The sequence below is a fragment of the Podarcis raffonei genome, chromosome 6 (genome assembly GCF_027172205.1).
Source record: "Podarcis raffonei isolate rPodRaf1 chromosome 6, rPodRaf1.pri, whole genome shotgun sequence".
In the NCBI taxonomy this organism is placed as follows: domain Eukaryota; kingdom Metazoa; phylum Chordata; class Lepidosauria; order Squamata; family Lacertidae; genus Podarcis; species Podarcis raffonei.
Genome location: NC_070607.1, coordinates 41580395 through 41595680, shown reverse-complemented (window position 1 = coordinate 41595680; position 15286 = coordinate 41580395). Strand labels below are relative to the sequence as shown.

General features: G+C 39.8%; 1 protein-coding gene across 14 annotated transcripts in view; it reads right to left on the bottom strand.

Moving 5' to 3' along the window:
- The window catches only part of DAB1 (DAB adaptor protein 1), a 568090-nt gene that overhangs the window by 17263 nt on the left and 535541 nt on the right, over positions 1-15286 (bottom strand). For 11 of the 14 annotated variants that reach the window (XM_053392306.1, XM_053392292.1, XM_053392295.1 and 8 more), the window contains 3 exons: positions 7216-7272; positions 3117-3179; positions 2393-2501 (listed from right to left, as the gene is read on the bottom strand). In XM_053392306.1, the coding sequence (XP_053248281.1) occupies positions 2393-2501; positions 3117-3179; positions 7216-7272 (229 nt within the window). The remainder of the gene's footprint in view (positions 1-2392; positions 2502-3116; positions 3180-7215; positions 7273-15286) is intronic. The other 3 variants (XM_053392300.1, XM_053392304.1, XM_053392305.1) reach the window with 1 other exon arrangement.

Here is a 15286-nt window from a genome sequence, read left to right as displayed (position 1 = left end):
AATGGTCTCCTCCTACCTTTGTGAATTTGGTACCAAGGGTAGGTAAATATAATGAATATCCATACACAAGTGCAATGTAGATTATACGAAGAAATGCACAAAGAGCAACAGTGGTGAGTGCTCTGAAGCACTCTTAGAAGATAAAAGGAGTATCATACATAACCATTAAAATCTCAAAACAGGTAGGATTGTTAGGGGTTCTGAATAAATGTCTCATATCCACAAGGATGGTGTGTGTTACACAGGCAGAACTCCCTCAGCACAATGAAGCGACCATGAAGTAGGGAGGTGACTGCTCCTCAGACCATTTGGGACCGGCGGTGATGGGAGGGAGTTTTGTCACCAGCATTTTTAGAACCCATTGCAAAGACTTTAAAGTTATAGTTGATAAAAGTCTTTCCCCACTAAAAACCTAATCTGGTGTTCCATCTCATTAGCGCTGGGGTCATGGTGCTATGATAGCTCCACCATCTCTATGAAACCCACTCACCCACCCCAATTATTATCATCTGTTCCCACTCTCCATGAAGCACACGTGTAATTGGCCTCATTAACCAACATTAATAGGAAAGAGCAGCCATGTGTGCTTAGCCTTCAAGTTTAGTTTTAGGTTTGGATAAGGTAGGACAGTGTTTGAATGTTCATAGTCCAGGCTGCACTTCAAATGAAAGATGCCACTTCTTTTCTAAGAGATTTTTTTAAAATGTAGCCAAAAGATCCATTAGCTTGCAAAAACATTTTGTATGAAGGCCTAGTTTCAACATTTTACATACATCACTTCTAATTCTTCTGTGTTTCAGTTTCTTTTTTTGTCCATCCAGCACACCTTAACATGGGAAATTTCATTTAGCTTCTTAATTAGTGGCTCCCTCTCCTTAAAAATCATGACCTGGCTGAGTATACTAAAGCAGCATTCAAATGTTATTCCCTTTTCTCATTTTAATGTTTACTCTACCTAGAATTTGATTATTATTCTTTTGCTATATGGAGATTAAACAAGTTTTGCTGATGAGGCATGTACACAACAATAAGGTAGTCTTTATATTGCAAAAAAAACAACAACCCTACACATTTATTTTGCTATGGAAAGAAGCAGTTTTCTTGCTTTCTGTTTCAAAGCCAGCTGTTAGCATGTCCACAGCTCTGACTAGATAAAGCCAGGCTCATTTTGAATTTTTGTATTAGAGTGTTCCAAAACTTTGACCTATTTCATTAACACACAAAAGCGGAAAACGGGATAAGATTCAAACCACACCTGCAATCTGTTAGCAAATTGTTATACAAGTAAATGTGCAAGTATGGAGATATAGCCTAATTTAACATCAAAGGAGCTGCGGGTTGTCCAGTCAGGAATGGCTGGCAGGGTGATGCTGCCCTGTATCTCTTCTGGCCGTGGTGTTGCTACTGCTTACTGCGACAGTGCAGGGCAAAGATCAGGGCTGCACAAGCACATTCAAACTCCTACACTGTCCCAGTAAACAGCAGAAATATCACCAATACAGTGCACCAGCTACAGGCTTCCTAAGTCTGTATGTCTTTACACTCTTCTTCCTAGCAAAATCATGTAATATATGCATGCACATGCGTATGCACTTGCTTTGCACAATTTATTCCAATCACAAAGTTTAATTTACTTGAAAGCAGAAACTAGAAATTTAGTGCAGACCACACACAGTTCTGGCTAATTCACACCTAACATTATAGTGGATTTCCAGTATTTTAAAGAGACAAACATACATTTTCCTACGTGTTATTTCTTCTCGATAAACTACATAAGCGAAAGAGGATTTAAGCAAAACCAACTGCTCAACAAATTAGAAGTAGTAATGGGGAACAAATGCATTGTCTGTCTATTATTCCAAGCTTCAGAAATGAGGTAAAGCTATTATTGTTTGCATTTTAGACACCGAAGAACAGTGAAAAACATAAAACAAACACCAGTCTTTTTTCTCCTGTGGCTCCCGGAACTCCAGGAAAATCAAAAGAGAAAAGAAAGTGGCCTCGAGGAAAGAGGCCTTAAGCAGTTTGAGAAAGAGGTTGCCCAAATGCCTTCAGAAAAATATGGAAGGATTTAGGAGCTGTTCACTGAATGAATCACAGATGGATTGCCAAACTCTTATGGTGTAAACTGTATCTACTGGGTTGGGGGACGTAAATAAGATGCCTGATGGGAGGTGTTCATTTTATCTGTGGATTTTATATCTGTAATGGGTCATTCACTGCAGTCATTGATTAATGAGCAGGTATGCGGGAACTACAACTAACTAAATCTACTAATTCATCAAGGGTCTAGATGTTCTGATGTACAACAGAATAGCTCCCATTAAAAGCCACATATGCTCAGACTGGCCTTTAAGTTCTCAAGTTATATAACATGATGTGAAAAACTCACCTGAGGGTACAGCAGCAGTGCTGTAAGGTACAGAACTAAATACATCTGCACCAGCAGGAAGTGACTGGGATGAAGATGGGATAAAGGCATCACCTGGAGTTGCAGGGGTCTGTAAAACACGGCAAGATTACAACGTGCTGATTAAACATACATGGGTGGCATCTCAGTTGTGGCTTCTGCTGCCAAGAACTGGCTCTACATCCTTTTTTCTAATTAAAAAAAGTGACAGAGAGGAAAGCATGGGCTGGGGGGGGGTTATAAGAGAGGAGATGCAGAAGGGAGAGAGCAGCAGGAAAGTGGGGAAGGGAAAACAGCAGCAACTAGAAAACAGAATGGGAAACTGAATCAGGAAAATCTCTTATGATTTGTAATGTATTAAATAAACCCGAAAGTGTTCTTCCCCAGCTCCTAGGATATATGCAAATTCCTACAGCACCTGTTCTCTCCCACCCCCCATGAAAGGTCTAAGGCTGTGTGATATTAATAGCTTCACAGGGGATCAGTGTAAGCAATTAGTGCAGAAAAAGAAGTAGAAAGGTAATGAGCAATTTTACATAAGGAAAAATTCAAACTGGGTAAAATGATTGCAAACCTTTTTGAAATTCTTTCAGCTTCAGTATGGGGCATTGTTAGTCATGAATATCTAAATGCATTATGCTGCTACAATAAGCCTGCTGAAAGTGGCATGTGAGAAAGAGGCAGGGCATTTCTCTCCGATACTTACAGGGGGAGAGGTTACATCAGGAGGAGTGGACATGTCCCCAAACAGCTCTAGTTGGGTAACAGCCTGCAAAGAATTGCAAAAAGAAAGAAAAAAGATTTAGGCATGTCTCATCTCTAATCCACTGAGCAACACAGAAGCCAGTTTTGTAATGGAAAGCAAGAGTAACTTCTCAAAACAATTTTTTACTCGCAATTTTTTTGGGCCAGTCTGTGAGGCAAACCTGAACAAATGTCTGTCATTTCATTAATATCTCATTGGCACTCTAGATATTAAAGGAGTTAAAAAATAAATAAATCCACAGATGGTGTGAAGAGGGAAATCTTTACACAGAACCACCTCCTGATCAGAAGACAGGATCAATTTCTCCCCCTGCCCTTCGAAAAAATTTCCTCCTCATAGAGGAAGAAATTTATCCAAAGGTTGCACTGGCTTCAGTTCTACTACCTTGTCAATGAGTACCCAGACAATGGCCTTTACAAACCTCCCACAAAGGATGTTATGTCCATATCATCCTCTCACCAAGTGAGCTGTAATCCATTGAATGGAACAGTTCCCACTGTCCTATAGGTATCTTCTACTGACTCCTTCTGTCACTTAAACCATTGTGTTCTAGATACATTTCTTCCCAAGGCAGGCTTTTTAAAGGCACCAACAAGTGTTTTTTTCACTACTAATTTACATCCTTCAGACATTTAACTTGCATTAATCCCAGTCTCTGGAATGAACTGTTGGGACAAATGTGGCAGAACCTGTTTCTGAAAACCTATGAGAAATGAGTTGCATTTGGCAAGGGAGGAAACAATATATATTTTTTGCAGCGTGCCAATACGGAAGATTGTCCCTGAAGAAGGTATTTTTTGTTTCTGAACAGATTATGCAATAATAAAATATTTTGGTCATTTTGATACATTTTTCTGATTTATTTCTGCATTCGGTCTCTCCACCCCCCCTTTTTTGGGCAGCCTGCCTCCATCATCATAAATGCCTGTCCCACTTCAGGCTGCCATCAGCAAATCATGGATGGGTGTGCTGAATATGCATGAAAAAATCCAGGTTGTGGATGCTAAAATCATACTGCTGATAATGCCATATTAAATCTGGGCTCCAGTTGCAATATTTGGACTTTATGGGCATTGGATTTGAGCATGGAGGTGCTTCCCAAATAAGACAGCCATTTACGGACACCCAGCAACTCCAGAGGCAGAATCGGCCAGTCTTCTCAAGCCAATCTTATGATTAACCATTAAATAATGTATGCTGTACTACTCTGTTATTTCATTACTGGGACTCTTATGAACTTCACAGAGCCTTACATTCAAATCAGCATTCAGGCAGAGCTTTAGAGGTGTTCAGTGTGCAAGCTAACTATAATGCTCAAGAAATTCCAGTCTCTAACAGTATGCCTTCCAAGCTTGGAGCTCTCTTCTGCTTATGAACAAATTCTACAAAAAGGATGTTAACTACCTGAGCTTGAAGGAACTCCAATTAAAAGCCCTCAAAACTGAAAGTGAACTGGATGCTTTTTATAGCACAAAGCCCTTTAAAAAAAATGGAATTTGACACCTGCGTTGTCTTAATATGAAGGAAAAGGGATTAGCTATTCCACATGTAAACGCAAGAAAGGCAAGGCAGATTTTCAGATGCTTGCTTTGAAAGCATTTGGTCCTGTAAAATTTAATCATTTAATAAGATGTCATTTTAAAGGTTGTGTCCCTTTTGTTGCAAAAAAAGGGTGTAAACTAATCCATTCCTTTAAAAGATACTTCCAGAAGGAAATTTATTTCCTAATTATCACTGGTAGATATTATTTTTTAGCTTCTGCAATACAAAGGGGCTCTGATAAAACTGTGCTTCTTGGTAATCTTTAATTTTATGACAGCTTGGGAGCTAGAGAATTATTTTGGGATGGACAAGTACACCCACCCACCCTACAATCAAGTAGGTTATAAGAAAATGATGGAAGAGAAGCATTGATGGTAAACATTCCCGTTGTATAATGTACATTGGAAATACTTCACAGATTTTGAATTAAGTTATTCCTGGTCATTACAAGAACATCTACCAATAATTTGGAAAGCAAAACAGATTAGGTGAAACTCAGTTTTCTGTGTTTTTGAGTTGCATACTGTTGTCTCAGTGTCCTAGCGTACTCAACTTTCAACTGGGCTTGCGAATAAGGCACAGCATTTGAGACTGTCACTGTAATTGCAAAGTGAATTATTGGACATTCACAGAATGATGCCAGGAAAGAAAGATATGATAAACTGATGAACAATTTGAGGAGGTGCATTAGCATGCAAATAGTGAAGCTGATCAAAATTAATTTGGCTAATATAAATAAATGATCTCCTTAGAAGCTAATAATTTTCTTTGAAAGAGCATATTTGAATTTGATTTACTAGAACATTTTCCGTGATGGCTGCATATTGAAAAAGTGCCTCTACAACTATGGGAATTAGGACAGCTGTTTAGAGGAAGTGTTTTTAAAATAAATGCTTTTAAGTGATCCTGACCAGGCTAACAGGCCCATCTGCTTTCAGAGGCAATTGTGTGGGGGATGTTGCACATATGAACTGGTCAACAGATACCCAAAGCAGCAGGTGCAGATCTACAAACTGACCTTATGACTACATCATCCAGCCTTATTTTTCTTCTTTTATTTTCCCTTGCTCCCCCATCCTATTTTGTGTAATATCTTTTCTGATGAACAGTTCTGGAGAACTTTAAGGCTTGAAACACTTTTGTGTCATTTTGGTTGGTTCTACTAATGATACTGTTCAACTATGGACATGGGAGTTAAAAATTCAAAACATTCAAGTGTTTTCTCAAGTCTAGGCTAACCATACCCATTTCTGTGTTTTTTTTTTTTTCCTCAGATGACTTCACCTCTGGATGTTCCACCCTCATGGTGCTGCACAAAAATCTGTTTTTTTATTTGGCAACAGCTTTTTAAATTTTAGTGAGCAGAAACAAAGCGGTGCAAATAAGGTTGCAATACAGCGAAAGGAGCGTAGGAGGATAACTGATTAGCATACAGCCCCATCCCCACCGTGCAATCATTCATCACAGTGCATAATTTTAGTTTTAGCTGATTCAAGCACTATAACTCCTTCTCTCACACACTCTGCAATGGAAACATACTCTATGAGTAAAGAGCATCACAGATGCAGGGTTTTTCTATATCTGCAAGAATCCTAAGTGTATTTCTGTTGGTAATTAAATATTTAATGATATTTAATTATTAAAGCATTTGTGTCTCACTCTTCAGGTGTACATGCACCACTCAGGGCAGCTAACAACATGTAACATCATGCTGCCTGTAGAATGGAAACATTTGCATTTGCACTCTGTCACCAGTGGCAAAGAATCTCCATACCTGACATGCTGCTGCTGCTACTACTGTAAACCACTTGTTAAGCATTTGCTTGTTAAATGTGGATCTTGCTAGATGCAATTTGTATAGGAAAATTAGCTTAGATTTCATATTTTAGAAATTTAAATATCTAATGTACAAAGGAAACTCTGAGAAAGAAAATATGGGACTAGCTAGAGTTTATTTTACCCCGTTATATATTTGCTGGGATGGAAAGGCAGCCGATGTATGACACACATATGAATGAGTTGTGCTTTTTTTAGATATTTGTTGTCATTGCTTTGTGCAGAGAAAGAGAACTCTAAATGGTAAGTGGCAGAAATTTTGGAGAGATCGTTCACCACTATGGAGGTGCTAGAAGGTGACTGTAATTTTGCCTCATATCTCTAACTTTTGACTTGCTTTGTCTTTGGGACTATGTCTGGGGCTTGCCTTGGATAGAAGGCATTACTAGGGAAAGATCCTGTCCATTTTCTGAACTACAGGTCAGACTCAAACAGCTCCTTCTCAGGTTTTCTGAAATTTCAGCATGTTCAAATTTCACAAGCTGTTTGAGTAACACTGTGTGAAAGACAGATAAAGTGTTAAATATATGGATTATAATCAAACATTTGTGCTTTCTGCCAACATCTTAAGAGCTTGTAGTAACTGGCACTAATCTCTGTTTAGTCATACTCTGCTAACTAGTTTGGTGAGTTCATCTATTTCTACTGAGAATTTTCTTACCTGAGTGACTCTACCAAGATTTTCATCTATGTCCAACAACAGGCTTCCATTCTCCAGCTGTAATGCATGATTGATGAAAATGAAAGTGAATGATTTATGAAAATGACATGTTCTGCTCAGCACAACAATGATGACTTCAACAATTATTGATTTTACTTCTGAACAAGAGCTATTTTATAGTTTCCTGGTCAGATGCTTTTGCTTGACTCAGTGATTATATACATACTATAAGTTTTCATGGTTATATCGTACAAAGAAACAGAACCCAGCGTGGGGAAGTGAAAATGAAGGGTTGGGAATATCCATTTAAGAAAAACCAGAGTTCTCAGTGGCTTCCCTTGAGTTCTCTGGGCTGTGTAAGTGGACTATAATATGGGACACTGAGGCAAGGGGAAAGAGCACAGAAGTTCCCATACACAGGGGTCCCTAGGGTGAGGATGACTTCCATCTCTACTGTGTCCTACATATATTTCCTCATATATGAAAATGGTCAACAGACACTCGTAAGAGAAAAATAAATCCTTGCAGCTGAACACATTACAAGGGACAGAACCACCACCCATTGCCTATAGTTATAGGGATGCCATGGGAACCACACTAACAATTGGATTTCACCATTATTTTCTCTGAGCAAAATCACTTCTCTATCAGGGAAGAAAAAATAAAGTTTCAGAATGAATCAGAAAGTCCCTTCAAAATGAACCAGGCAGCCCTTTTGTATTTTCTGAATCTGGAGAAAAGCTCTACAACAGACTTCCACAATCTGGTGCCCTCCCAGTGTTTTGAACAGCAACTTCCACCATCCCTAGTCATTGGCCAAATCCTAGAGAAGAGACTTCCTGGTTTATTTTTAAGATGTTCTGGGGTGTCCCAGGGCTTTCATGAATGTAGATTTTTCTCACAACTTTAGCTTCCCTCATAGGCTAATAATACTGAAAGGCAGGAAGAGGCTCATATCTTTCAAAGCAATTACTTTGAATTGTGGCTTCACATTTTGCTTAATAACTCATTCTAATGGGGCTAGAGATTTACTTTAAAAAATAATAATGCCAGGGTCCCCTTGTTGGTTGTGGGCCCAGTACAGATAGCTCCTGAACTCCACCTCCCATCTAAATGGCCCCAGTCAGCATGTGTGCATCTATAAGCTATCAGTTGGCCCAATGCACCATTTAGGATTAATTTTCCTTTTGTTCTCCTGCCAGCAGGAAAATATGTAGTCACTATTTATGGACTCGCTTTAAGAAAGGCCTACAAAGGTTAACCAGCACATGATTTCAGAGAAGCATGAAGGCAGAGATGCAGTAATAGATTACTTTGCTACAAGTCATGTACATTTTCAGAATCTAAAACAAATTATCTTTTTTCTCGGGACAGGATTCATCTTGTTTCTCCTCCTCCTGAGCATCACTCCAGCTGTCCTAAAAATTCTTCACTGCTGTCACGCTGAGTCACGCTGTGCCCTCAGCTGCCTTGCTGAACCAACACTGATTGCTCTTATGAAGCTGTCTGGAGAAACAGCAACAGCGTAACATTGGAGAAACATGTGTGCGGCGTTCAACAGACCATTAGCAACAACCTGATTGTGCTATGGCAGGACCTCCCAGAAAATAGTTGCCTGCCATGTCACTGCATGTCCCAAGTGCCCAATTATCATGGAGCACTTGGGCTGTATCCTCCATCAGTTCTTGTTCTGCATCACTTGCCGCTGAGGAGATGCTTCCTAAGGGTGAGCCATTAGTGTCTATTAGACCGTGGAAAAGTCTTCAGCGGAGACTTCACAGGACTACACTGCTCTAACTGGGGGCAAATATTTGGCACCGTTTGTCTGTCTTTCCTTAGACGTTTCAATACAAAAGGTTTCTCCAATTAGAGCAAACCCTCCTGCACCCCCCACCTGCTTCTTCCTAGCGAGCTGCAGAAACAACCGGCAGCATAGCAAGACGTTAGATTGCTTGATCTTTCTGTATAATTGCAGCCTTTGTGGATTTCTCTCTGTGTGTTAAAATGTAAAGGCTGCTTCTAATTACTTGAAAATCTGTCTCATCACAGATCAAAACATACACACACATACCCCACAGCTCAGTCAGTGAAGAACACACACGCAAGTTGCCTGAAGGGGTAGGGGGAATAACAAAAACCCTCCTACCAGGAAGGTATTAAGCCTTTCAACAACTGTTGTATCTCCTCCTGTCGGCATACAGAAAAAGAGGTTGCAAATGTTTCAACCTGATGTTTAAATTAAAAGGCACCTGTTTGGGTTTTGTAAGCCTCTCCATTGCCACGGCATTTGTCAGTTGGTGGAAGGGAACAGACAAAATCATATTTGTTTTTTAAAATAAAAATTTGTAGGACGGTAGTGAAACAACAGGATACAATGTAGTGTCTACTGTACCTGTGCTATGTTCATTGAGAAACAGACACAAACAGAGAAAGGAGTTGGGGGAGGAAGAGGTGAGGTTGTATCCCATGCTAATCCTAATCCTACTCATCTAATAGACCAACTGAAGTTAATGGATACAACTAACTTAAATTCATTAAGTTCAATGGGTCTAAGTAGGGCTAGCATTAGATAAAATCCCGGGTCTTGGATTCTTCACCTTCATATTTGACAGACAAAGCAAACAGTTTAGGCAATTGGTACATTTCAAGTCCAAATAGACATTCTCTTTTTTAATTCCTCCTGCTGCTAATCTGGTGCTTGTTTTTCCATGATATTCTATCATGTTTGTGCCTTATTTTACAATCTGCCTTTTGAGCATGTCTCAGTCTAACGGAGCTTATATAGAACTGATTTCTAATGAATTTTGCCCAATATATTTAGGTCTGCAAACCTCCTAGGAATGTATTCTCAGGAATCATTTATTCCTGGCATTAAGTCTCCTTTGTGCACCCACTGTTAATATTAGCAAATGCTCTGTGGGAGGCCTCCAAGCCTTAGAATAGTTTATTAAGCAATTAATGAAGTTTTTAATTCTTAAAATCTTTGCAGCAGGAAACGTTTGAGCAAATCATAAAAAATATCACTGTCTTGACCTAATGGATAGAGATGCTGCTTCAAAAATCTAATAAAGTAGTTAATTGCTTTGTCTCTCATCTCAATAATGCATTATTAAAAAGCCTTCTCAAAACTGACACATCTCAAAAATGCAAGCTCTGGAAGCTGAGAACAAGGCTGTCTAGTCTCTATTGTAAATCATTCCTGAGCTGCCAGGGGACTCCCACATTGGGGTGTGTGTTTGATTTGAAACTGCCTGAAGAAGTGCTCTGCTGGTTTAGGCCAGTGGCTCATTTAGTCCAGCATTGTCTTCTCACAGCTTCTTACTAGATGCCTAGGAGAAGCCCACAAGCAAGACATGAGACCAACAGCATTCCCAGCAACTAATATCCAGAGGTATACTCCCCTCAACAATGGACGTGGAACACAGCCAGCAGCTGCTGATAGCCTTATTTTCCAATAATTTGTCTAATCCTTTTTTAAGCCATTGAATTTTGGTGGCTATGCGCTGCATGAAGAAATACTTCCTCTTGTCTGTTCCGAATCTTCCAACATTTAGCTTCATTAGTTGACCCTGGGTTCTAATATTATGACAGACAAAATTTTCTCCAGCCACTTTCTTCACACAATGCATAATTTTCTACACCTGTATCTTGTTCCCCCGTTACCTTTTCTCTAAACTAAATAGCCCCAAATGTTGTAAGGCTTTTGAAAGTACAAGTACACTGTGACTACTGGATCTCCCCAATCCATATGCTTAGTGACACTCTCAACAAATCCTACAAGGATAGCTAGACTTGCAGAAGCCATGCTGGTTGTTCTTCAGCAAGGCTTCTTCATCGGCTTGCTTGGTAATTCTAGCATTAATAATGCTTTCCACCAGCTTTCCTGGAACAGACGTTAATCTAACCAGGTTGTAATTTCCCAGAAAACCCCATCACCATCTGACCTCTTTGTAAAAATTGGTCTTACATTGGCTACTTTCTCCGGCACAGATGAGCTTAGCGACAAGTTGCACTTTTTTCTTTTCTTCATTGAAAGTCGGCAATTTCACATTCAAATGAAATTAGTCTTGGTTATCCTCTGGACCCAATTTCATTATATATTGTCAATATTACTTTTTATTTTTGTTTATAATATTTAAGATGTTTATATGGCTTAATTTTTGTTTGTGTTAATGGCTAAACCTAACCAGTATCACTATGCTTTGTTTCAAGGCCCACAAAGTAGGAACTGAATCCATAGTTTGGAGCTGGTTTATGAATCTTGGCTTGCTTTAACCACAGTTTGTTGTTACTTTTGAACTTTCTAAGCAGTCCTCACCAACCTATGTTGTTATCTTTCTCACTATGTTATCTTGTTCTTAGTTTCCTTTGTATTCCTCACACAGTTTTCAAATTCATCACTTCCAGATGAATGTCTAGGTTAGGTCAGCTAGCCACTCACTGCTAATTATTTTCAAATTGTAGCTTAATGTATTTATAAGCAAGTGTTCGCATTAAAATCTTTCGACGTTGAACACAATTCATTCAAGGAACATTAAGCATTCCACCTCACTTGTTGACTAGCTTCAAAAGAAGAACTTCCTCAGATAATCAAAATGTGTATTGAGCCATTTAAGTTTGTTCTACTCAACTTGATTTTTGTAGTCAAGTTAATTCAAAACTCCTGTGATGTGTTTGTTTACCTTTAAATAGGAATCTCATTAAATAGTATGATTTACAACAACACAACACCCAGAAATCTTTGTAATGTCTTTCCTGACTTAATTCCCTAAGGCTGTTTGACTCATCTAGGCATTTATGTGCACCTCATGAAATGCTACCTTATCATAATTTTATATAGCTTTTTAAAAATAAATAAAAGTGACTATAGGATTGTTAGGCTACAGTCCTACCATTACAGTGGTACCTCGGGTTAAGTACTTAATTTGTTCCGGAGGTCTGTACTTAACCTGAAACTGTTCTTAACCTGAAGCACCACTTTAGCTAATGGGGCCTCCCGCTACCGCCGCGCCGCCAGAGCACAATTTCTGTTCTTACCCTGAAGCAAAGTTCTTAACCTGAGGTATTATTTCTGGGTTAGCAGAGTCTGTAACCTGAAGCATATGTAACCTGAAGCGTATGTAACCCCAGGTACCACTGTATAAATTTTAGTAGCACTTAGGCATGGCATAACTTTTGACTTGGTTGTAGCCAATTTATCTGTATTTGGCCCGATAATGTGAGTGAATAAGGTAGCAAGCTTATTTAAATAGGTAAAATACAAATGCAGGCTAAGCTACAAGGTAAGGTGGGGATAATACTCCGAAATCAATGGAAAACATGTTAAAATGCAGGCATTTTAGAGGAAACGCACTCTGGTTTTTATGAAAGGTATTTGGAAACAAGCAAGAACAAACTTCCAGGCTGCAAGCCTACATAGTCCCTTGGGGATGCCCAAGGAATATAGGATTTGTCAGATCTTCCTTTCCAGTGGTGGAAACACCCTCTGTATTGTGGAAAGGCATCTGCACCCAGTGCCCTTCCAATGTTGGAGGTGTGTCATGAGATGCTTCAGAATCCTCACAATCCTGTCACATCTTTAAAACAGGAAACATAGTAGCCTAGCATAGGAAAAACACATCTCTTCCTTCTTCTGCCTTGCTGGAATAAGCCCAGCATACACACACACACACACACACACACACACACACACACCACACACCTTTGTACCACTTTATACCACTTTTTGTACCCTTTAGTCAAGAGGTGGCCTGCTTAAGCACAATACTTGATTGTTGACCCCTAGTTCAATGAATCTCATTAGACAGAACATTATGCAAATATGAAAAAAACTCAAATCCAAAACAAAAGTGTAATGCTTGCTGTAAATGTTCACAGTTATATGGTATTGTTAATTATCTGTTTAGAGATTTCAAGAAAGGAAGCTTGTTTTTTCCTCCTCCTAGAAACAGTTCATTGGTTAACGAGAAAGGGTAGTCATACTGCAAATACATACATATAAATATGCAAGCACAGACACGCCTCTTACAAAGTTGGGCCACATTATTCATGTCCATGAGAGCAGACACAGCATGTTTGCCAGTGCAATTTATATTCAACATGGACCAGTAGACCCCAGGATTTATGTTATGGAGAATGAATATGTCCTCTCACTTTACAGGTTGCACCCACAGTAAAACTTGCCTTTCTTTGGCAATGCTGCTGGGAAGGATCCATTTTTGTTTTGCAAGACCTTAGAAGTTGATGAGAGAGGGAGCAGGGAACCCTTTGCCCATTTAACTAAGGTGGGATTTGATGAGAGAGGAGACCAGTGAATGTGGGTTGGGTCACTGGTGCCTGAGGTAAGGAGAAAATATTGAGGAATAAGACAATTGTGCTGCTTTCAGACACTTTACTGAGGTGAAATAATTAATTATCACCTTCATTATCTTTCTCTTTTGTTTACCTTCTGCTACATGCCCCGGAGCTGAGTCATTTCTATAGGTTAATAGACATTCCTCCTGAGTTTCCACTATGAGGTAAATAACTGCAGCTTCCTCAGGTACGGGCTGAAAGGAGTCTAGACATTTTACTAATAAAAGTGATGTTTTTGCTCTACTTTGATATGACCTGAATAGCATAACTGCAGTCTTTTGCTATGCCACTACAAAATCAACAGATCTAGGTCATTTGAGCTCCTTCCAGTGCCATATTTTTTTCCTGAGCAATGCTAGCATGGGAATAAGTCATGCCAAGGCCTCCTCCATGTGGCCAGCATCTTTTGTGGCATCAAAACTAACATCAAAAGAGGTGCTTCCAATCTATCCAATAATGTAAAGGGCGGCAGCGGGGGGGGGGGGAGACTTCAGCTGTTTTGTTTGAAAACATTAAAATTAAAAAACGATCCCTGAAGAGTTTCCTCCGGGTTTCTATAGACTGTTCATTACAGGAATCAACTTGATTACAGTACTTATTTTCCCATTATAGTGGCATGATCCAAAATCCCACATGCAGAACCTTTCCATCCTCATCAATTAAACAAACAAAAAAAACAAAACAACCCAGTCTCTGCACATGGTGATTCTCATGGTGCATGTAGATCATTTCTGTAGCCTTAGAAGTCAAGGAAAATTTTCCCTGCACAAACTGAGATCTCCATGTACACTGCATTTGCTCCATCACATCCCAAATCTGTATATGTTGTGTAGTCTGGGGTAAAATTGTTGTGTAACCTATTAACACATTTTCAATGGGTAAGTTAAGCATTTTTTTGTTGTGGACTTCCTCAAATATTTGAGAAGGTATAAGTGAGAGAAAAGGGGACTGTAACCATTCAATGGTTACATTCAAATGGATGGCCATTCAAATGGATCACCTTGTCAAACCTAGCCAAAGAGTGCAATTACATTAGAACACACTATCTGTCAGTTAGTCTTATGCAGAGAACCATGTGTCCTTTGGGACAGCAAATAATATGTAGGTTGGGTTCTCACCAACTAGGTGCGCTCCCACCCACCCACATTACACAGACAGGCTTCTCTGATCCACAGCTTTCATTGGTGGCAGAAACAAGCAAACAAACAATTCATAATTATAATTCACCATAAAAGGTAAAGGTAAAGGTACCCCTGCCCGTACGGGCCAGTCTTGACAGACTCTGGGGTTGTGCGCCCATCTCACTTAAGAGGCCAGGGGCCAGCGCTGTCCAGAGACACTTCCGGGTCACGTGGGCAGCGTGACAAAGCTGCATCTGGCGAGCCAGCGCAGCACACGGAAACGCCGTTTACCTTCCCGCCAGTAAGCGGTCCCTATTTATCTACTTGCACCTGGGGGTGCTTTCGAACTGCTAGGTTGGCAGGCGCTGGGACCAAGCAACGGGAGCACACCCCGCCGCGGGGATTCAAACCGCCGACCTTTCGATCAGCAAGCCCTAGGCGCTGAGGCTTTTACCCACAGCGCCACCCGCGTCCCTATAATTCACCATAGGTGCCATTTAATAGGAAGTTCTCCAGCAAAATCCCCACTGAATAGGAATGATTGAAGACCAGAACAACACACTTACATACAAGTAAATTTGCATGGGAGAACATCA